This window comes from Wyeomyia smithii, chromosome 3, assembly GCF_029784165.1.
Source record: "Wyeomyia smithii strain HCP4-BCI-WySm-NY-G18 chromosome 3, ASM2978416v1, whole genome shotgun sequence".
Lineage (NCBI taxonomy): Eukaryota > Metazoa > Arthropoda > Insecta > Diptera > Culicidae > Wyeomyia > Wyeomyia smithii.
Genome location: NC_073696.1, coordinates 273,609,552 through 273,632,082, shown reverse-complemented (window position 1 = coordinate 273,632,082; position 22,531 = coordinate 273,609,552). Strand labels below are relative to the sequence as shown.

General features: G+C 39.3%; 1 protein-coding gene across 3 annotated transcripts in view; it reads left to right on the top strand.

Moving 5' to 3' along the window:
• LOC129731789 (probable serine/threonine-protein kinase MARK-A) overlaps nt 1–22,531 on the top strand; it is a 402,244-nt gene that overhangs the window by 365,838 nt on the left and 13,875 nt on the right. For 2 of the 3 annotated variants that reach the window (XM_055692097.1, XM_055692095.1), the window contains 3 exons: nt 19,448–19,549; nt 19,638–19,773; nt 19,849–20,047. In XM_055692097.1, coding sequence (XP_055548072.1) covers nt 19,448–19,549; nt 19,638–19,773; nt 19,849–19,978 — 368 coding nt within the window. In that variant the 3' untranslated portion in view covers nt 19,979–20,047. The remainder of the gene's footprint in view (nt 1–19,447; nt 19,550–19,637; nt 19,774–19,848; nt 20,048–22,531) is intronic. The other variant, XM_055692098.1, reaches the window with a different exon arrangement.

Here is a 22,531-nt window from a genome sequence, read left to right as displayed (position 1 = left end):
CCCAAACTGAGCTCAGAATGGCTGAAATCGCCTTCTAAAGGCCATGAAAGACCAAAAAAAAAATGATCCCAACTTGAGCTCAGAATGGCCGAAATCGTCTTCTAAAGGTCAGAAAAAGCCAAAAAAGAAAATGATCCCAAATTGAGCTCAGAATGGCCGAAGTCGCCTTCTAAAGGCCAAAAAAGAAAATGATCCCAATTAAGCTCAAAATGGCTCAGAACGGAAGTCGCCTTCTAAAGGCCATAAAAGGCCAAAAAAGAAAATGATCCCAAATTGGCCGAAATCGAAATAATGCAGAACCCTAATATAAAAAAAAAAAAATTGAGGACCAAATGCGCTTGAGGAAGTTATGGCAGCGAGTTACGACTTTAAGATTATTATTTCTTTTTTTTTACTTTTCAACTCTTTTTTGAAATTTAATTTTTTTTTTAAATTTCAACTGTTTTTATTGTTCTTCTACTTTTCACTTGACTGTTTCAACTTCCTTCTATCAGTTTTACTTCTTTACGTATTGAGTTTTGAACTGTTTAACTGTTATCTTTTTGCTTTATGTATTATCGAGCAAAAATAAAATCAGATCAAATGACCATTTGGTTTTTTTACGATATTGCAATTTTTTGGTTATAGTTTTTATTTTGGATATTTCGAACATTCAAACTTTTGTTCTTTGAGTATTTTATTCTTCAACTTTTTAAAGTTTAGACTTTTCAGTGTTTCAGCTAATCATTTTTCCGATGAACTAGTTTCACGACTTTTTTTATTTGATGTTTCATTTGATGTCTTTTTACTCCTCTTCTCTTTTATTGTTTATTCTTTCAATATTGTTGACTTATAAAATTTTATTATTCTGTTACTTTTTCAGTGATTTCGCCTACAACTGTTAATTTTCCAAAGTCAACTCTGATTTGTAATTTGATTTCTAAAGACGTGGGAGTATTTCACCACACTACTTACTAATTTTACCTCTTAACTTATACCCTCTACTTTCTATTTTTTACTTTTTACTTCCTCTTCTCTACATTATAATATCTACTCTCTAATTATTGTCAAATGGGGTAACTTTGATCACTATAAATTTTTTTTGAATTTTTGATTTGTTATAAAGAGTGCTCGGGAGCTTGGGTTTTGTCGTTATTTTCACTGGTTTTATTTACATATCTAAACACAGTTAATGAAGACATCAGTACATTGCTACTGTTCATGCAAACAGATGAAAAGTAACAAGCTGCGATACGTAAAGATCTTTAGTTTTGTTGCCAGATTAGTTTCATGATCACAATGATTTTTATTATTATTTTTCCTTTCTTTTATCGAAGGCAATGTTGAGTCCCAATAATCTCAACAGTCTACTAGGGGCCATCCACATACCACGAGGACAGATTTCAAACGATTTTGATCATCCCCCCCGTGGATAACTGCTCATATAAATTCTAAAAATTTTGTATGGACATTACACAGTATATTCTGAAAATATATATCTGATATATTCAAAAAATGATCCATTGATCATGTTTTTCTCCACTTTCAAATGTTTGTACATCGAATATTATCGTAAATTGGATTTATTGTTCACGATTTCCGTTTTTGAATTTACGTTTCACTTTTTTATCATCGATTTTTAGGATTGATGCTTCATTGAATTTAGAGCTATAGATATTTTTTGACTTCTAACTTAGCATATTGTACCCTAATTTTGTACGACTGGTTTTGGTTCTCCCGTCTTCCGTCTACTTACTGAGATTTTCGAATTAGTTTTAAATTAAACCCTAACGACAAACAAATTTAGTTGTGCATATTTTCGCTGGTCTAATAATTAAAGTGCTCCCTATTGAAACAAAGCAACTCTGCCGACGTCATGTGGTTAGCTTTTCCATCATCACGTCACATCGAAAGTATAAAATCGACCAAACTTAATAACTACCCCCAACGAGAGTCCCCAAAATGCTTACAACAGCAGCACTCCAATTTGTCGAAAACTTCCATTTACTGCAACTGGTAAACAAAATTTTCCGACAATTGTTTACCGCGTGCTAATTGCTAGTGGAGATAATTGAGTCGCCCTCGTTACAAGCGTGACACACGCGCCCAGGGGGTGGCAAATCAACCACGCGGAAAAACTCACCGGTTGTTGTAAATCCCTCTCCACCCCTCGCAGCGGTATAGTTTGTCCTCATTAGTATGCGCACAGCAAGCGTCACCATCCACCCGGATGGCGATGAGAAGGCATTCGAACGTACCAAAGAATCGCTTTTCAGTTACTGCAAACAACCTAAAACGTAATGGAAAAACATTTTTTCCGCTCTGTTTTGACAGACGATGGCGACGCGTGTCTGTTTACTGGACGCCCCCCGCCAGGAAAATCGTTTATGAGAGCAACGTCCATTCTCAAACTCATTTTATTGTTGTGACAATTTGTTTCTGATCAAAGTTTCGCTTGAACGAGGAATGAAAACTGTTGTTCAAACCACATCACTGGCGGCATTCTCATTTGCATCTGCGTAGGGAAACAAAAAAAAACCGATCCTCCACCCAAGTGACGCCGACAGACGAAAAACCGGTAAGCCGAACTGAGCCATGAGATAATTGAAATTGCTAATTGCCATCGGGGACCAGTCGGAAGCCAGGAAATTCGCTGGTTAGCCATCGTTTTATGAAAATTTATCTCTGTTTACTTACTATCCGGTGGGGTTTTTTGCTTCTTTGTTCCAACCCATCGAGCCGGTCCAGCTTTACTGCCTGGGAGTCATGGAAAGGATTAATTCAAGTTTGCACTAAATTCGGTCCGACGGTTGGGTTTCAGTGAAAATGGATAGAAACTTTGAGTCCCACAGGTGCTTGTGTAAAGTTCGCTTTAATCCGTTCCGAAATACCATCTCTGGTGATTCAATCAACCATCAACCATCAGCCAGTGTCCAGCAGTGGCACGTAGTGTGGTATTAAAGTTTGAATAATGTAACCGCTTCAATAGATTACATGTACTAGCATCCCAGCAGTTGGACAAACTCCGGGTCCAACGATCCAACTGGCAATAACTTGGCGTTGAGGGGAAAGCCTGGGAGTTTCCTGTGACCGAACTCGGAGATGATAGAATACCCCAAGTGGAGGTAATAAAGATGTGATGTGAACTTTTGGCCCCTGGTGGCTGCTGCCATCGTTGTCGTCATCGTTCGCTCGTCGGTTGGTTGGGCGTTGCGTACATGGCGGCGCGGGTTGGAAGTGCCTTTCACTCGCTAGCTGGACATATTTTACTGCCCCGAGGTCGGGACTTCGTAGGTGACACAGTTTGCATACCAAATGAGTTCGTTAAGGTTTGCGGCTTGGGTCGTTTCTATAGCATGGTAGGGTGTTCGGTTGCGTAGCGCGGGTGGTGAGGGTATCAGCGTAATGAAAAAAATAGCATGCTAACAACCAATTAACAACTTTTACTGCGAGAGTTACAACTTGGATGCAGATCCGCAATACGCTTTTTGCCTCGGGATGAGAAATTATTCTTCGACGAAAAAAGAAATGGCTTTAGATTGTTGTTGAGAATAACATTTAATATATCTTTCGTTAGTTTCTTTGAAAGGTGTTTTTTATGCAATTGATTTTGCAAAATTGGTGCATTGCTTGTGATGAGATGATAAACCGTGTAGAATTAACTTAACAGAAGCTTCCTGTTGGGTGACAAGAATTCATTGCAAATGTGTTCTTTGATTCAACACATTGCTTTCAATAATTTTCACTCTCATGCAAGTTCTCCTGTGCAATAGTATTTGCGTAGTATTCATATCAAATTTTCGCTTTGAACAAGTTTGTTTTTCAGTTACAGAATAAAAGTCAATAATGACTTTCATTAAGTTTTATCATATTATCGGATTCCATCCGCATTAAATAACTACTTTATCGACAGCAGAACCTAGAGATGTACAAACAAATCCGATTGTTTTTCACCGTGGACGCACAAACGTTTTTCCGCATGAATAGGTCAGGATTCAAGTATTTTGTGGAACTTTCTTAGAAAAATTATATATTATTATTATAAGCATCAACCTAGCGCTGAAGCAAATAATTTATTGCACGCAATTAATTTAAAGATATTTGGCAAAAAAAAAAAACAATTCATAATGTAGAAATTGAAAACATTGGTTAAACATCGCTTTTCCTCCTTTTTTTCAAAGTTCATATCGGCAGCAAGTATCTGACGAGTGCGGGGTTAACCCCGAAGTCGACAGTCTCTATCGGGATTTCTTCTAAACATAGGCTTTGCTGATCATTCCACCGGTATTTTAGCTGTATGCCCAGCCCACTGGAGCCTACCGTATTTATCCACTAGACTATATTCCCCAATTGGTATGTCTGGTACACTTCAAGGTTGAGACGTTTGCGCCAAACATCTTTTTTCAGTTTGTCGCAAAACAACATAAATTCGTCGATCAGCCTCTTTCAGTTACCACGCTTCATGGTCATGGCCATTGCCACCAGGAGAATCAGTGTTTATTTATTTATTTATTTCGTCAATCATAGTAGACTACATCTTAAAAAACTATTGCTAACATCACAAATATAGTTATGTAATTCTAGTGTTCAATATTTTTCTAAGAGCATTTCGTGACATCGTTAAATCAATAACTTCACAATATTTATTGTAAAGACTCATCATACTATTAACTGGCCCGGCCATGGCATATTCTGTTCTATAAGAATTTAATACGAAAATTTTTCGCGTTCTTAATGAGCGTGTAGGAGCATAAAAGTTGAGTTTTCCAAGCAAATTTTCCGAACTTATGCGTTGTGAAACTAAATCGTTGACAAGAGTTACCGAAGCAATTTCTCTTCTTTTTTCAAGCGTTTCTATATTAATAAGCATGCAACGCGATTCATAACAAGGGAGAGGAAATGAATTCCAACCTAGTTTTCTTAGTGCATATAACAAAAACTGTTTTTGTACGGATTCGATTCTATTGGAATGGACGTCTTGATAAGGCGACCAAACAACACTACAGTATTCTAAAATAGATCTAACATATGTAACAAAGAGAGTTTTTATAGTGTACGGGTCTACGAAATGATTACTGAACCTTTTATAAAACTTAGCATACTGTTGGCTCTATTGATGATCGTATTGTAGTGATCAATGAATGTTAACTTAGAATCCATAATTACTCCTAAATCTCTAATTTGATAACACCTTTCTACAACTTGATGTGCAAGAGTGCAACTGGCATGTTCAGGATTTCTTTTTCTTGTGTAGGATATAATATTACATTTTTTTACGTTGAGATCAAGAAGACTTTTTTTACACCAAATGTAGAAAATGTCAACCTCTTGTTGGAATTGTTGGATGTCTGATTTGTGTTTTATTTCCATGTACAGTTTCATGTCATCGGCATATATCAATACTTTGAGACGATTCAACACAAGGGTAACGTCATTAACAAATAAAATGAAGAGCAAAGGGCCTAAATGGGAGCCTTGTGGAACTCCAGATGTCACTTTTACTGGTACAGGAAGGTGTCCCTTAAACCTAACCGTTTGTGTCCTGTTCGTCAAATAAGATTCAATCCATTTAAGTAGGCCTGACTCAAATCCCAGTTTTTTTTAATTTGAACATAAGCATGGAAATATCTACTCTGTCAAAAGCTTTACTAAAATCCGTGTATAGAGTTTCCACGAAGTTGCCTCTGTCCATAGACGCAAGAGAGAAATCAACAAATTCAAGTAAGTTGGTAGCCGTAGACCTCCCTTTGTAAAAACCATGTTGGTTACACGTTATGCGATTCTTTACCTGATTAAATATTTTTTGGTTTACGATAGCTTCAAAAAGTTTAGGAATACATGATATTATTGCAATGCCACGATAATTTTTGATGTCAGATCTCTTACCTGACTTGAAAATCGGTATAAGAAAAGATTTTTTCCAGACTGATGGAAACTGTCCGGACGTAAGGGATAAGTTGAAAAGCCAAAACAAGGGTTTTACGAAGGCAGGAGCAAGATTTTTCATGAGTGAGGGTGGAATTCCATCTGGACCTGGTCCTTTTGAAGCGTCCAGTTCTTTTAGTGTTGCGAGGATTTCTTGAACAGTTATTTGCTTAATAGATACGTTATTTATTTGTTCATGCAAGTGCGAGAAATACTCAAAGTCCCTGACTTCGTCGCTATTTTTATAAACGGTTTGAAAAAAACTCGCAAACTTGTTGCAGATTTGCTTTGAGTCAGTACTGGCAAAGTCTTCATATTGCATGCGAGATGGGAAGTTATTAGACTTCATTTTATAGTTTGCAAATTTAAAAAACTGTTTTGGGTCTGATTTAATGTTATTTTCCACCCTTGTGTTGTAGTTCTCATACGCAATAGATATTTTAGTATTCAGTTCATCACAAATGTTCAAATATTTGTCCAAATTTCTTTGGTCTTTAAGTTTTTTGTGAGTTTTATGAGCTTTTTGTTTCCTATTCTTTAAATTTTTGATTTCTCTGGTGAACCAAATGGGATCTTTTGAGCTAACCGTTTTCTTTTTTGATTTTGGTACAGTTGAGTCTAGAACACTATACAGTGATGATAAAAAATTATCAACCGCTTTGTTCATATCTATTTCATTTTTTAGAAGTGATTGCCAGTCGATGTCAGTTAATTTACGATTGATTAGTTCAAAGTTTGCTTTAGTGAAGTCATATTTATATTCAGGCTCATGATCAGAGGGTCGTGATCTCTCGGTATCAATCATTAGCGAGTACTCAATTGCAGTATGAAATTTTTCATTTTTCCATAGGGGATATTCTGCTTTGTCAACACTAAAATCTTCCGTGCAATTGGTGAATAAAAAGTCTAAAAAACAGTTTTGCTCATTCCGGATTGAGTTTACCTGATTTAATCCAAGTTGACTAAAACCGTCAAAAATAAATTGCAGAGTTTCGTTTTCTCCTACTACAGGAAGTAAAAGCGATTCATTATCATCGTTTACAATAAAATCAGCATCATTTTGATTGAAATCTCCATATATATGAATTTTTGAGTTAGTGTGGGACTCATCATTCACTAATTCTACCGTCCTTAAAAATTTTTCATATGATTGCTTTTTGGCAAAGTGGGGTGGAAAGTAAACAGATACGAAAATATGGATTTCACCCTTCAACAGAACTTTAACCCAGACATCCTCAAATTCGGCATGTTTCTGGGTTATGATTTGCTCAGAATCATGCTGAACCCCAACAGCCACAAGCACTCCTCCACCTGATTTCTTATCAGATAGTGATAAATCACGATCGCTCCTGAACACATTAAAGGAACTGTTGAAAACTTCTTCACTTTTAATGTCTTCGTTCCAGTTCGTTTCCGTTGCTAAGATGATTGAGTATGAACATCCACTTATTCTGTTATTAATGTGATTAATTTTGAGTGCACTGCGCATCCTGTTGAAATTCTGAGCATAAATCAAAACTTCATTGACTACTGGCGTTGTTTTTTCTTTCTCTGAGCGTCACTGATTTTGAGAACACGAATGCTTACAATAACATCCATCACACGGGAAACTTGCTGATCTGAAATTATTGTTATTGTTATAGTTGTGGCTGCCAGCCAAATGGTAAGGACACGATACAGCTGAAGAAGTCGCGGGAGTCATTAAGTTGAGCGGGCTCGTTGAAACGGTAGGCATGAAAGATGATTGTGACTCATTATTCGCTGGGTACGGATTAAGTATTTCGCCTCGTTGAAAAGAGATATGCTGGAGATCAGGTGGGGGTCGAGAAAATTTATCCTTCGCTGCAGCAAGAAGCACACGGTCTGGTGGTAGTTGGTTGTAGTAGCTGTTGTTAAGATTCCTGTTAAGATTGAGGTAACGATTCGGGATTTGATTGTTGTTATTATTGATGCTGTTATTGTTGTTGTTGGAGTTGTTAATGTTGCGGTTGTTGTAGATGTTATTATTGCGATTGAAGTTATTATTGTTGCGGTTCTGGTGGTTGTTGTTGCTGCGGTTCTTGTAGATGTTATTGTTGCGATTGTAATTGTCATTGTTGTTCAGGTGGTTGTTATTGTTGCGGTTGTTGTAATTGTTACCATTGCGGTTGTTGTTGTTAGTATTGTTGTTGTAAGCCTGTTGTCGTCGATTCCTCCTTCTTCTGGCTGCATCTGCATTCTTCAACTGTACCAAACGACGCCTTTTACGTTCATCATAATCTGTCCAATCCGTTTTCCAAACTTTTTTTGAGCCTAGAAACCGCCAACCTGAATTATTGGCATTATCCAAATTAAGTTCTGTTGCCAAACTTGGAAGTGAAACAGGTGAAGCTATTGGGGGAGTGGCAACACTCGCTGACTTAGATCTTAGTTCTTCGATGCAGGATGACAGAGTTTTAAGCTCATCTACAATGTTTATCTCTAACGGATTGGTTTGTATTGTACAGCTGGTTGCTGTTTCTACAAACAGCTGTCCTAACTGAGAAAGTTCGTTATTTATGCTGGTCAGCGATTCCGTTAATTCGTTCCGAAGTTCGTTCTTGAATTCCGAAAAAGCAATGTTAACGAGCTGCGTCAGGTGATTTTTAAGTGTAGGCATAACACCAGCCACACTGTTGGCTTTGATGTTTGACGTTAGCGCTTGGTTTATTTGTATGAGTGACTTGTCGATACCCTCTAGAGTTTCTGGAATTGTGCTTGGTTGTTCGAGTTGGGTCACAAGTCGATGAATCACCTCTGTATTATCATCAATCAATTTCGTCAGCTTGTTCTGCTGTTTGGTCAACGTGTTCAATTCAAACGATGCCGTTACTAAAAGTTGGCAGGAATCGCAGCACGGTAGCAGAAATGCAGTTGGATCTACGGCTGGTTTATCTTGTTTGTCTTGTTTGTCTTTTTTAACGATACGCAGAGAACTTCTGCTTTTAGCAACTACTTCGGGGGGGGGGGGCACGATACTCCCACACAGGAGGAGTTTTGTAGATTGGAAGTTTTGAACGGGTTTGCAGGCTACGGAACCTTATTTGATTACGCAAACCGTAGAAAGCCTAATTGCGGCCGCTATCCACCTCTTTATCACATGACTAAACTCATTTTCGCCCCTCACCAATGTACCGAGGTAAATAAATTCGTCGAATAATTCAAATGATTCCCCCAAACTACGCTCCTGCCTGCTACAAGAAACAGATTAAATGAGAAATTCTATTTACGCAGCTTCCCTCTTGAGAGGTTCAAAGATCTCTTCCACCGCTATGAGGTTGATACAATTGATGTCCATGTTGTCCGCAAAACCTAGGAGCATGTGAGACTTCGTAATGATGGTGCTAATACGATGTTGAACAATCAGTTCGACAATCCGTCACCCTGCTTTAAACCATTTAACGTCAAGAAAGTGTCGTTGTCATACCGGCTACGTACGCTGCCCTAAGGTATATGGACTCACCTTCAAGTTGAATTCTCGAAATTTATCAGGAATTTATTGAAAGAATGCGGAAGAGAATTTTGAACACAGTATTAAGAAGAGTTCCCAAATGGTCTCGAGGTACGATGCTGGCCCAACAAGCCAGTCGTCGTAAGTTCGAGTCTCGGTTCGGGAGAGACTGTTAGTGTCAGTAGGATCGTAGCGCTAGCCCCGCAATTGTCCTGTACATTAAATAGTCGGCTGCGAAGTCTGTGTATAAATAAACAGAAGGTCGAGTTCCGAATCCGAATGTAGCACCAAGGCTTTGCTCTTTAATGAGAAGAGTTATGCCTCGAGAATTGCTGCAGTCTAAGTGATGGCCTTTTTTTATAGATCGGGTATATGAAACCTCAAACCACTCCGAGGGCAATTCTTCATCAGATCACCTTCTCTGTCGTTGCACATGACCGAAGCACGTTTCAGGTTCTTAGTCCGTTAATCTTCATGTAGCAACTCCTCGCTTCGTGCCTGGAAAAGCAGCTCTCCGCCCCCGCAAGAACATGCTCTTATGCTGACGTTTCTTTCGGCGATGGAGTCTCATTTCAGCGGCTGTAGGTGCTCGATATCTCAATCCTCTCCGCTGTGGCATAGCTGTACTTCTGGCGTGGTTATTCTCATCCGTTGCTCGCTGGCACTCAGCATCGAACTACTCATTGGACGTGGTTATCAAAGCTGTACCCAACCCTTCTCGCGCTGTAGTGCTGATCGTACTTTGGATATGTCTCCATTGTTTGTTCAGGTCCCCTCCAATCATTAATTCATCGACTTTCTGCAAATACTATATTTTGCAAACATTTCTCTAGGAGGTTCAACCGTATCTTTCTCACTGTCCTCAATTTTAGTACCTCGTTCAACCGGGCACGGATCTTGCATACTACGTTTGGTCCTCTAGACGATCTTACGTCCGTAACATCCGAAAAGTGCCGACGATCGATCAGGACATGGTCAATCTGACGGCAGGTCATCCCTGTGTGCATCCAGGTGTGCTTTCGAATTCTCTTGCGTGTACAAGATAGCCATGCCTCTAGCTGCCGTGCAAATGATTAGTCTCTGGCCATTATCGTTCGTTGTAGAGTGGATATTTAGTCTGCCAATTGAAGCGGAAGATGTTCGATGACGAGGTTCATGTCGTGTCCTGGGCACTCATTGTAGTCTTTTCAAGGAGATCATAGATAGAACTCTTTTTTCTCGTCATTAGATTTCTCATTAGCCCATGCGTACTCATTGATTAGGCTATTCTCAACACCTTCATATTCACCCCCCGCAGCTTTCTCGGGTGTGCCGGTTCGAGTAAAGTCCTTACATTCCAGGGATAGCCTGATCCATGTTGGTTATTCCGTTCCGTATTGTTATTTGAATTGGTCGTAGTAATTCATATTCGCTATGCTGCTGCCTTACTAGAGCTGCGAAACCTAGTTTCGCTACGGAACTACCATCTTAGATATAGCTGGCAAAGCACCGCATTTCATGAATCAGCGACTCGCTCCGGATCAGACACTGTTGTACGCCGCCCCTAACATGAGGACAATGCCTCGTACAACTTCCCTTCGCAGTCAGCATACGACCAAATTTTCCACAGGGGGTTGGTTGCCAGTGCTGATAAAAATCATTTTCCCCAGCAAAATTCGTCGAAAATTACAGTTATAAATTTTCAATTTTCACTTCCAATGATCGCAGCACTCTTTCAGATACACTAGATTATCGTCCTAGTAACGTGCTGTTATACTCCGATGAAATATTTCGCGCGCATCGTTCACGGTTACAAGATAAAATTTGACGACTAATCCAACAAAATAATCTTCACTGTTCCCTCGTCGAAGCGACAAAAAAACAAACAACAAGCGTTATCAAGACGAAAAATCAAAATTGATCCAAGCAAAAAGAACCCAAGAGAATAGTGGTCAAAATGTAACCCCGATTTGCTCTAAGTTTTTTGCTCCAAACGTGATTGGCTGAATTTGATAACCCAAATGATCGCAGCATTTAACACAAATATTCGTTTGCTCTGTTTTTGTTCTTTAGTGCCGGTTTGTTTTGGCTTAACATGAAGGAAGTCGGTAAGGGTTCTGGTTGCTACTGTGCCGTTTTGTTCCCCTCATTTTCGATTATGATTTGAGACACCGGGAGAAGCGGTGGTTGTTTCTGGTAGCTGGTGACACGTCATTTTTAATATGGAACGCCAGTTTCTGTTGGCTTAATATTTTTGTCCATTGTTGTCGGCAATCACTATTTCGTTTTACTAAGCCAAAATTAACCTCACCGAAACACTTTTTCACTGGCACTGACTGGTGACTTGACAACCTTCGTTAACGAATAACGAAAAAGCGAAGAAAGAATATATCAACATTGCATGAAAGTGAAATATTTCATCGGTACAGTAAAAAGAAATAATCTGATTTTATTGTCTTGTTCCCATCGCATGAAATATAATGAAGTGTTTTTACAGTTCACTTCATGCAAAAAGCGTGCACGCGTTTATGGTTGCTTTTTTTCAACTTTCACTCAAGAGTGTTAACAAAAATCAATCCTGTTGGTTACCAGATTTCTGCTAAGATTACTCGTATCCCCGGTTGTCACCTCGTGAATGACGGTTGTTGATCCGAGGTGGATGACTACACTAGGATCTCACGTAACACGTGCCCATCCATTTACCAGCCAATTTGTTAATCGGGATGATGCACAGGGGTCATGAATTGACCCCATTTATAATTTTGAATCGCTTCAGGGCCGTTAAACTCTTTTCATAGAGTTATTTTGTTAGTGTTGGATAATTCAGTATTGTCGTAAAAGTCGAAAAATGAACATGAGGATTTGAAACTTTCAACTCAATTTTATTATTTGCTTTTTTTTTCAATTCTTTCACTGATTTATGAGCATTTTTCAATGCGAAAAATATTTCTTTTTTCATTTTTGACGTAGAATTACGTCTTACGGCAACATATACAGGAGACCAATTTTAACCAAAACCATCGAGAGCGTCACGAAAATTGTTCAATTTCAAACGTTTTAAACTCAGTCAGTTTCCAACCGATTTCCGTCTTTTCTGCAGCAATCGATTGGAAAATCATCTAAGCAACCGTCCAAATGCAGAAAGTTGTAACCTGATTGTTCGAACTACTGTACTATTGAAAATTGACAAGCCTTGTCGAAACGCAAATGTCCTCTGATTGGTGGCTCAATGCTTTTTTCCCTAACAAGGTCAACAGAATATACCTATTTGACTAGGAATGCACGCTTTGTGTTTTTTGTATAATTTATTCCATGACTGTACCGATACCACACGGACGATTGTTGCTGATCGTGACGAAGAAAGAAAAGCCGGGTTTCAATTTCTGGCCGATCGCGCTGGGCGCGTTGATACTTAAGCACCTGTCTATCTGGCGGCTGTTATGGAGTTTTCGGTAGCTGCAGAATTATTGGAAATGGCAGGCGATTCTACTAGAGAAAACGGTAGAACTAGAATCATCGGCGAATGGTCATCCGAAATGATGACAATTGAACAAACTTGCCAGTGTTTCTATTGTTGTGAAATATAATAGCACCTTTTTGGTGCTCTACCACCATGTGATTGAAGTAGTCAAGAGTTTTCATCATAAATTCAACATTGCCTCAAGAACGTGTTGGTGGCCCTAAGAAGGGCCGGTTGTAATTTATACTTGTTCTCGTGCTGGATGGCAGCACCCGAGATCTGGGGCCGTCGAGATCTGGGAGACGTAACAGCTACTGAAGGAGTGGAAAGAAGAGGTTATCCGCCCTATCTACAAAAAGAGCGATGAACTAAACTTCGAAAACTATCGAGCGATCACAGTCCTGAATCCTGAGGTCATCTTCCAACACCTGTCACTAGGCGTTGAAAGATGATCTGGGCTTCAAGAAGAACCGGATACGACTGACGAAACCTTTTCATTACGGCAGATCCTCCAAAGCTCTCAATGCATTAAAAGCATACACATGTCAGTCGAAGTTGGTATGGGATTGTATTCAATCCCTACGACAACTAACTGTAACGAACGTTGTTTATCTATACTGGGTGCGTGGTCACTGTGGTATATAAGGAAATGAAAAAGCCGATCTCTTAGCAAGAATTGGTTCGTCAACTGCATTCGTCGGGCCGGGGCCATTCTGTGGGGTATCTTCGACCTGTTTGAAATCAGAGCTCAGAGGCTGGGAATCAATGATGATTGATGTAAACTGGAGGGCTCACTCCGAAGCAAGACAATCTAAACTATTCATTACACCATGTAATAGAATCACATGGAACCTACTCAGCATGAATAAAGCTGATCTGAGTACGTTAAAAATTGGGTGAACTGACAGATGACTCATGTCGTTTTTGTAATTCTGAAGTAAAAACTCGGAGCACTAACTGTGCCCTAATCCTTACGCCTAACGAGATATGGTCTGCTGAACTAATGAAAGCAAGAAACTTCTTCAAAGAAGTCATACCTTCTTGGGGTGTGCATATGAATTAACGCGGGATAAACCACAATATATCTAACAAATGGTAGCAGTGGTCATTGGCTCCTACAGAAAAAGTTGAAGAGGTTGTTTATAAGATACGACCGCAAGATTAACGTAGAATTACGACAGCCTGTCTTATGTCAACAATTTTTTGCTGTGATGTCAAACTATAACCGTCTTCTTCAAGACGTTACATCCTTGTTAATGGAATGTTGTAATTTTCTAAAGGGGACTCAGCACCGTGAGCAGAACGTGCCGAACTCTTCTGTTTGAAATAGGATTTGTTCCGTATATACCGCTTATTATACACAGTATCAACAAGTCGTAACAAACATCACACTGCTGTGCATTTGCAGCAGCATCAAACCACAGTTGCAGTTTAGTAATGACCATTCATTATGCTCTTCAAAATATATTTAGTAGCCTTGACAAAAGCCGATGGCTGCAATTGCAATCTACATTCAAATATCGCATAAATGCTTCATGGTCAGATAGCGTGCGATATCCGCTCTGACATAATAAATTTTTCGAACGTTGTGGAATGATATAACTGGAAAAAGAGGTGTGACTTGATTATCTCCAGTTATACCATTCTGACATGTTATTTTGTTGCCGATGCAGTGAGCTGGTTAATTTGTCGGGACCCATTTTTATAAGTTTCGCTCCGATGACTTCCTTTCCGGCAGATTTGTTGTTCTTGAGCTACCAGATCGCATCCTTAACCTCGTCTTTTGTTGGGGGTGGCACATCTTCGTCGTTCATTGCACCGACCGCGTCTCTTCCGCTGTTGCTGCGCTCTCTTGCATGAGACAAGGCCTTTGCGCGATGCGTTGAGTTTTCGGTAGAATTTTCGTGTTTTGGGTGTGTGTTGCAGCTACTAGAGCTCTTCGCATTCCTCCTCCTCCTGGTAGCGTTTTTTTTTTTTCTTGAAGAGTTGGACTGGCTGCCTCCATTTCAATCTATATCGCTCGACATCCTGACGGGTGGCCCTACGCTGCACAGTGGTTCGAATTGTATGGCAAGGGCGGTCATAAATCATTTTTGTACTGTTTTGTTCTTGAAAACTACTGAAATGAACAGAATTGAGTGTGTTTTGACTACAACAAGCTTTACTGGGACTGCCATTATTCAACTTTTTTCATCTTTCTGACATTCTCATTATTTTACATAATAGGGTGCCAATATAAAATAGGAAAAAAGTTTGACCAACGAATTTTAAAATGCGGCAGCTTTTAAAAGTTTTGCCTGCTCGAAAAAAGTCTCTCTGCAAAATTGAAGCTCAATCGGGTTTCGTTAAATGACCCGTCAAGCGATCAAAGTTTGACTTTTCTACTTTTAGAAAAACTTCAAAAAAATTTGATATTGTTTAAGAAATCTCCCGTATTTCAATATCAAACATCAAATTTCGAATGTGGACAAATTTTTAGGAACAAATTTTAAAATTTGAGCTGAATTCACCACAACTCTCCTAAGAAACTATGTAAAAAGTATAAAATTCAAAAGAAAAAGTAACCATCGCTTGCCATCGACTTTGATGCAAATATATGCAGCTGGAACTTTCACCAAATCTTTTTTAAGTCCTAAATCTTTCGTTTGATGATGATTTGGTGACAGTATCTTGCACGGAACACATTTAAAAGTTTACATTAATTTTAGTATGAGTGGCGCTCTTTGACCTTATAACTACGTTCTCTTTTACGACTAATTATGATTAAAGTTTAGCACATACCTTTCCAAACAACACCGTAATAGCCATACATACCTGTTTTCTGAAGGTTCATGATGAAAATATGAGGCAATTGAATTTTTTCCACAACATATATATACACAGTGTAAAAAACACGTACTGCTTCAGCTGTTTTTGCAAAATTCTAGCACCTCCACTTATCCCGTGCTCACAAGTAAACTGTTCACCAACTAGGCAAACGAAACGGTTCATCTTCATTCTCAGGTTCATAAGCGATCCATTGAATCGATAATAACCAGGAAACAAAATAAAAATTTCTATTTTTAGCCTATAGACGAACCACTGTGCGCTGCATTGTTGCTCACGCTGCGCTCTTCTCGTCCAATATCTGTCGGCATTCTTCGTCTAACTACTCCCCAGATAACCAGAAATCGTATAAAAATGGCAATACAAAATCGTATGAACATCCAGTTTCAATTGAAACTGTATAAAGTTCATGTTATAACCAATTCAAGTTATCTTTCATCATATATGGGTCGTACAGTCCGTGATATATGACTGCATATTGTTCCTCGTATAAATGCACACAAAAATTCAGGTTTCATCGCAGTAGAGTTGTCTACAGTGCTAAACTTAATTGCAGTGCAAAATTGTAGGATTTTTAATTTATGTGATTCACTTTGATATTCATATTCCTTGAAAACTCCTATAACAGTTGTAAGAGGATTACTAATGAAACACGAAATCGTTGAATAGTAAAGAATGATACCATTTTTATGTCAAATTTAATTTTAATTAAAATGTCCCTTTCGGCAACTCTGGTTTCTAAAATCTAGTTCCTAAAAGATTTAAAGAATTGGGTATAATCATGAACGCAGTATTGACTAAAAGCAAAATTACTCAAAAAATGCCACATATACTCGGGTTTCACATAAACATGGGCAACGCCTTGATAGATATTTAATGTTTGTTGCTTGCAATTGCTTGAATCGCCTAACAGTTGAAAAGAAGGTTCAAGCAGATCGCATGTTATTATTCCTTCGCATATGAGGCAATATTGAGTTACATATTGACATCAGAGTCTATAAATAGATTTGGGTCAACATTGAAGACAAGAAGTGACATTATATACGATTTACAGGGTCATACGATTGAGGCGTTCAACGGTACTAGATAGAATCCGTTGACACGCAGCATCGTAAAATGATTCTGAGGTTAGGGTATCAGAGCAGTGAGCGGAACGTTGGGGGTTCGAGGCTGAACACAGCCTTATAAAATATAATAAAGAAAAATGCCGCATCCAACCTCAATTAATTAATGAACTAATTATACATACCAAAAAATGTACTAAGATAATGGTACGCGTACTTCTCATTAAAAAAAAAAATATAAATGAAATTGTTGCTACTCAATTTCATGTTTTTTTTTATTAGTTAGAAAATTTAGGTTGTATATAATGCAAAATTTATTCGCAGTACAGGTTACACACTGCTGCGTTTTAGTTCGTAAAGCATCGTAAAAGAATCAGAATACGGGTGAAACGGAATTGTATGTATGCTTGAATTATGGCAATAGAAAATTGTACTAAGTATCAAACAAAGTTTTTCATACCTCAGATTTAATGCAAAAGGAAATTGTTATAGAATTGTAAAAAATGGAATAAAAAGTTGTATATCTTTAACTGCGCGAACCATTTTGGTACGTATATTGCCTCCACTTTGGTACTTATAAGCTCATATAGAACGTTATGTACAACTTTATCAGATTGTACAAGGGTGATTATATCTCAACAACAACTGAAATATACGGACCAAACTGTTGGCTGGGTCGTTACGCTATTCTGGAAGAAGGTGCTACGTACGTACGTGGTAAAGTCGATTAGTGAAACGTTCAATCACCGGACTATACTACTTCTCCTGGCCAACCTGAGCGTTGTAGTCCCTGACGATGATCTTGACATTATGTTTTGGGCAGCGTTCGTATTCTCCAACTGCCCGTACAATTCGACTTTGTCATCAGCGAATAGCCCGACACCTATGCACGTTAATAATACTAATGTTGAAAAAACGGTCTTCAGTGCTTCACTTGCATATTCTAGGACTGATTGACCACCACCCGATCATCCGCTTTTGGCATCTCGCCCATCCCTATAAAAGCGGCTCCCAGCTCATGTGTGCTTCCACAGCCCTGATAAATGGTATGACCATCCCTGTACGTACGCACCATCGTCACTTTTTCCATCGTCCCTTACCTCCTGCAGCGCTGCGATGTTGAACTTGTGGGTCTTCAATTTCTCGGAGTATCCCTTCGGCTACTTCCTAGGAAGTTGAGAGATCGGTAGTTCCTCATTCCAAGTACCCAATCGTTTGCCCGTTTTCGTTGCCTCGATTGTTCCAGTTAATAATTAACATTATTACGTCTGTTGCTGTTATTTTTCGATGGTGCGGACTTACGTCAATTTAAGAGCCTGCTTCTGCCTAAAAAGGTCATATTAGTTTTGGATAGTGACTACGACAGTCCTTACTAAGCAGTAGCAGCAGTGGCAGCGGATAGCAAGAGTAGTAACTGCAGCGGGTATCAGTATTGATAGTTGCAGCGCCAGCAGCCTCACTGACTTCATTAAAAAGTTGCCTTTGTGTGGCAGCGGTAGCCGTAGTGGCAGGGCCAGCTGGTGCAGTGGTACTAACTCTATTAAAAACCTGCCTTTGTGCGGTAGCGGGCATCAACAGTCAGCCGGCAGTTTCTCCAATGATAAGTTTCCGTGGTATGGTAATAAACTAACGTTTTGCGATGCTGGCATTCAAAATATATGGGTCGTCAAGTTTTCAGTGTGGAAACAGTCTTTCGAAAGAATGCCTTGTTTCCACCGTTAGGTATAGCACAGAGATGCGATCAGCATTATATCCGATATTAAATTATACAACAAATTGTCCTTTCGAGGATGAATTAAATACCTAATTGAGATTTTTTTGCGATGTCATTGGTGTAATATTCTATTTAATATCGATAATAAATGTATCACTCTGATGTTCGCTAGCAGCAGCAAAAATATGAATCAGAAATGCAGTTCTGGCAAACTTTTTACATGACTCCTATGAAAAATATTGACAATACAAATTTTGTTAACTATTTCTCCTATAATATTATTTATATGCCAATTAGAGGTTTTCGAAATAATAGAACATTTATTGTTTGTTTTGTGAGGCAGTCTTTAGAAAAATAAAAAGAAAGCAAAGCCCCTTTAACTAATGATTAAATTTTTTTACAGAGAAATTTGTTCATTTTATGTAGCAAATTGTCGTATAAATTGTTGTGACTTCACCACTCCTGTTCGTTCACCCTACTCACACCCGGTGCCCGGTAATCAAGACGCTCATTTTTGCACATTCCGGCGCACCATATTTTAGCACCTAATGCGGGAAGAAACTCTCCAAAGCGAACTGTGTAACTTTTGTAGTAGGTACAAGCACCGGCGACAACCTAAAACTTATAACGTGTAAGTTTTACGGGATAATGGAATTTCCTCGTGCTTCTGCTGGGTGGTTCGGTCGTTGGTGACCGATGGAATCATACAGAATAAAAAGAAAGGAGTTTCTCCCTATTGCCATGCAAGATGTCGATTTTATGATCAATTCGTAAAGTTTGACAGTTCACGAACTGCGCAAAACTACTGACATTGAAAAGAAGTGTGATATTCCTGGTTCAATTCTTGGGATGGTGTTTTATTGTATGACACGAAAATATGCTTAATATTTGATATCCCTTCACAGTGGTTTTATAGCTTTCTATTCCGGCAAGCTGTTTATCGCAAACCGGAAATACACCGACAGTAGTTGCGCTAGTTTCGTTGCCCGGAAATGTCTACAGCAGATGTTTGTTTACTTTTCTTTTTACAGCCCTGCCAACTACCGACATCGAAGCTCAGACGCTGGCTTTTGTGGAATCGGCTAACGCTTTTCTGCACCCGGCGCTGCGAGGTGTGAAAACAGTGAGTTTAGGTAAGTGTAGTTTGCATTTCAACCTAGCACCAAGCTTCTCCATCGAATCGGATAAATATTTTGCTTTTACGTTTGAACACGTTTGCAGCCAGAAAACGACCGCTGCTGGGTGGTCCCCGATCCAGCATGAATCCGACAAAGCGTACCGTGATGACTCTGATTGCCCGCGCCCGGACGGCCCAAGCGATGCACGGAGGAAGCCGAGCGGCGGCACCAATCGGAGAGTGAGTGTCGATTCGTATTCTGTTGTTAATCTGTTTAGCCTTTTTCCACCTAATCTGCTAGCGATAAACATTCAGTCCCGTTTTGTCTTTGGCCAGACCGATTCAGGTGATTACATCACCGTTGATTCTTCAACCGCCGCTGGATCTGCTGCAAGCCAACGGGACCGGAGCTATGCAAAAGGAAAACATCCTGCAGGGGGCCTAAACAGGATGGAGACGCAGGTGGACAACCGAAGGAACATTGCTTTCAATGTGTTAGTAGGATAGACTAGAGGTAAGAGGCGAGTTCATGTGTGGAAAAAAAAATGTTAAGACGCAGATTAAATTTGCATCGTTTGTCAAATGAATGGTCAGCCGGCGTTTTCCAATTGAAAGAAGCAAAGTCAGGTGACCGCAAATCTAGCCACTTTTCCGTGCGGAAAAGACGAATAGAATGGATTGAGTGAAATATTCATGACGCCTTTTTACGTCTCGTCTTCTCTTTCACTGCCTCTCAGCTAAGCTCGGTGTTCAATTGAAGCACGCGGCAAAACTTTTGTGCAACTGTATAAAAAGCCGCTGCATAAACGTCGAAAGCGAAAATTGAATCGCACCACAAAGAACGAACAGTGAAAGCTGATTTTATACAGTTGAGAAACAAGCTCCTTTTTTGCAACTCGCACTGCTGCTGGTGTTACGAGAAGTTATCCGAAGTTTCTATGGTAATAAATCAAGTTTGAAGGCAAGTTTTGCTGCCAGCAAGGTGCGTCATGCCCGGACTGATGATTAATTAGAGGGTGAACTTTGTGCTAAGAAGCGTGCTGGGAGATTGAATAATTGAGGGTTTCGTTCGCTTTGTTGCGCCGGAAGTATTAGTTTGCGAGAAGTTAGTCAAGAAGAATTTTATTTTCAGAATTCATGCTTTTTTCACATCACCGAAACCAGGAACTTTTCCTGGTTTCGAAATTTGTGCGAATTGAAAGAACGCAATAATTAGGCTCGTACTTTTGCGTTTAAATTTGATAGCTTTTTTGTTTTAAGTTTCGCAAAAATAGGTTATACTCTAGAAAATAATTATGTTGGGCTCGTGCCAAAAAATTTTGGAGTCCGGATACCAAAAAAGTATCATAGACAAATTTGAACACGGAGCTAAATTTCAAATCAATTTCTAAACATTCCTTCACACATCGTTTGTACCTCTGTAAGCAATTACCAACCTGCTCTCGCAGATTCAACAAACTTCACAAAAACCCCGTTATTTACAACCCCAAGAAACCACAAACACCTGGCGACTGGTCTCTTCATTCGTCCATATATCAGCACCCGTCCAGTGGCGCTAACTGAGAACGACGAGTCATTGTGCGATTGTCCACTTCCGGACAGAAGGAGGAAGCGGAGGAGGAGGAGGTGGGGTAAATAAATATCGATTGTGTAGATTTATGTGCACAATTTATTCAATGCTTTATTCATGCTGTGTGCCTCACCGGACGCCAGTCTGGACCGGCGCTGGCCCGGCAGCGAGGTTTTCTTTCTTTTCGTTTTGTCCAGCAGGGTGCCTGCCTGCACACAGAACTGCATCCGGGCTCGGTTAGAGTCGCTGCTGGATTCTAAGGGTGCGGTGCAAGCACGGTGCAGCTTTCTGCCGTCAAAGCCGGAAAAATCATAAAATTGAATCGTAATTGGACCCCAGTGGGGGAGGCTGGAAGAGTTTGTTCGGTTGGGCATGGAATTGTTATTCTATGTGTTTTTCTTTCGTTTTTTTTCTCTCTCTTTTTGCATGCCACCCGGAGAGTGAAGTGAAGGCATCGATAAGGAAGCATGCATTACTTACGGAATTGGAATTGTAAAGTTTCACAGGCGGGAGAAAGCCATTGTCCGGGAAAGATATAGTTCAGAGAAGTTATTGGTGTATGGTTATCATACGGGGAAGAATGGAATATCAATATGGGTTATTTGCTTTCTTTGCCGCTGGTTTATGGGTAAACTTCGAACGAGTTTAGAAAAGAAAATAATTGGCTGTCATATAGAGCTGTGCATATCTGTTCCCTATAGAGCTCTGAGATCTGATATACCACTTTTCCAGACTAGATATGTTCGATGTGGATATATCAATCCGAAGCAATAATAGCAATTTTGAAATGCTGCACTGTTTCAAGAATGCTACATGCCTTCCGGGTTGGGTGAACATGCAATATGAGAGACTTGTTTACTCAATAATTGAAACTTAAAAAACAAATTTTCGCCGTCAAGTTTTTGAATCATGGTTTTGTGCTACCACAAAATTGAAGTCAGAAATCGAGTAAGGTAACTGACATATAATGTCAGTGGTATTAAGTGCAAATTATTAAGCAAAATTCCTGTGAATATTCTTCAAAACAAAAAAAATAGTAAAAAAACAAAGATAAATCATATTCCAAAGTTTTCGAAATTTTCAATTTTTTTTTCAGTTAAGTCATTGTTATTGAAACTTTGGCCGTTGTAAACAGCTTTAAAATTTTCTATATTTTAGATATACTTGACTTGTTTGGGATTTTGTACATTATTTACATTTGTGATTCTTTCAACATTTCTTACATTACACTCTGGTCGGAAAAAGCGAAAAAATGCCCCAAAGCTCGACTTGAATGAAGCAAACGTTGACGCGATGAACCCGGTGGCCTTTCGACGCACTACTATTCTGTGTTGACCATTGTTATCGATATTTATTATATAGGTATAAGCAATTTTGCAATTTTGGAAACAAATTATTCGATTTTGTCCAACGTTTCGACATCAGTTG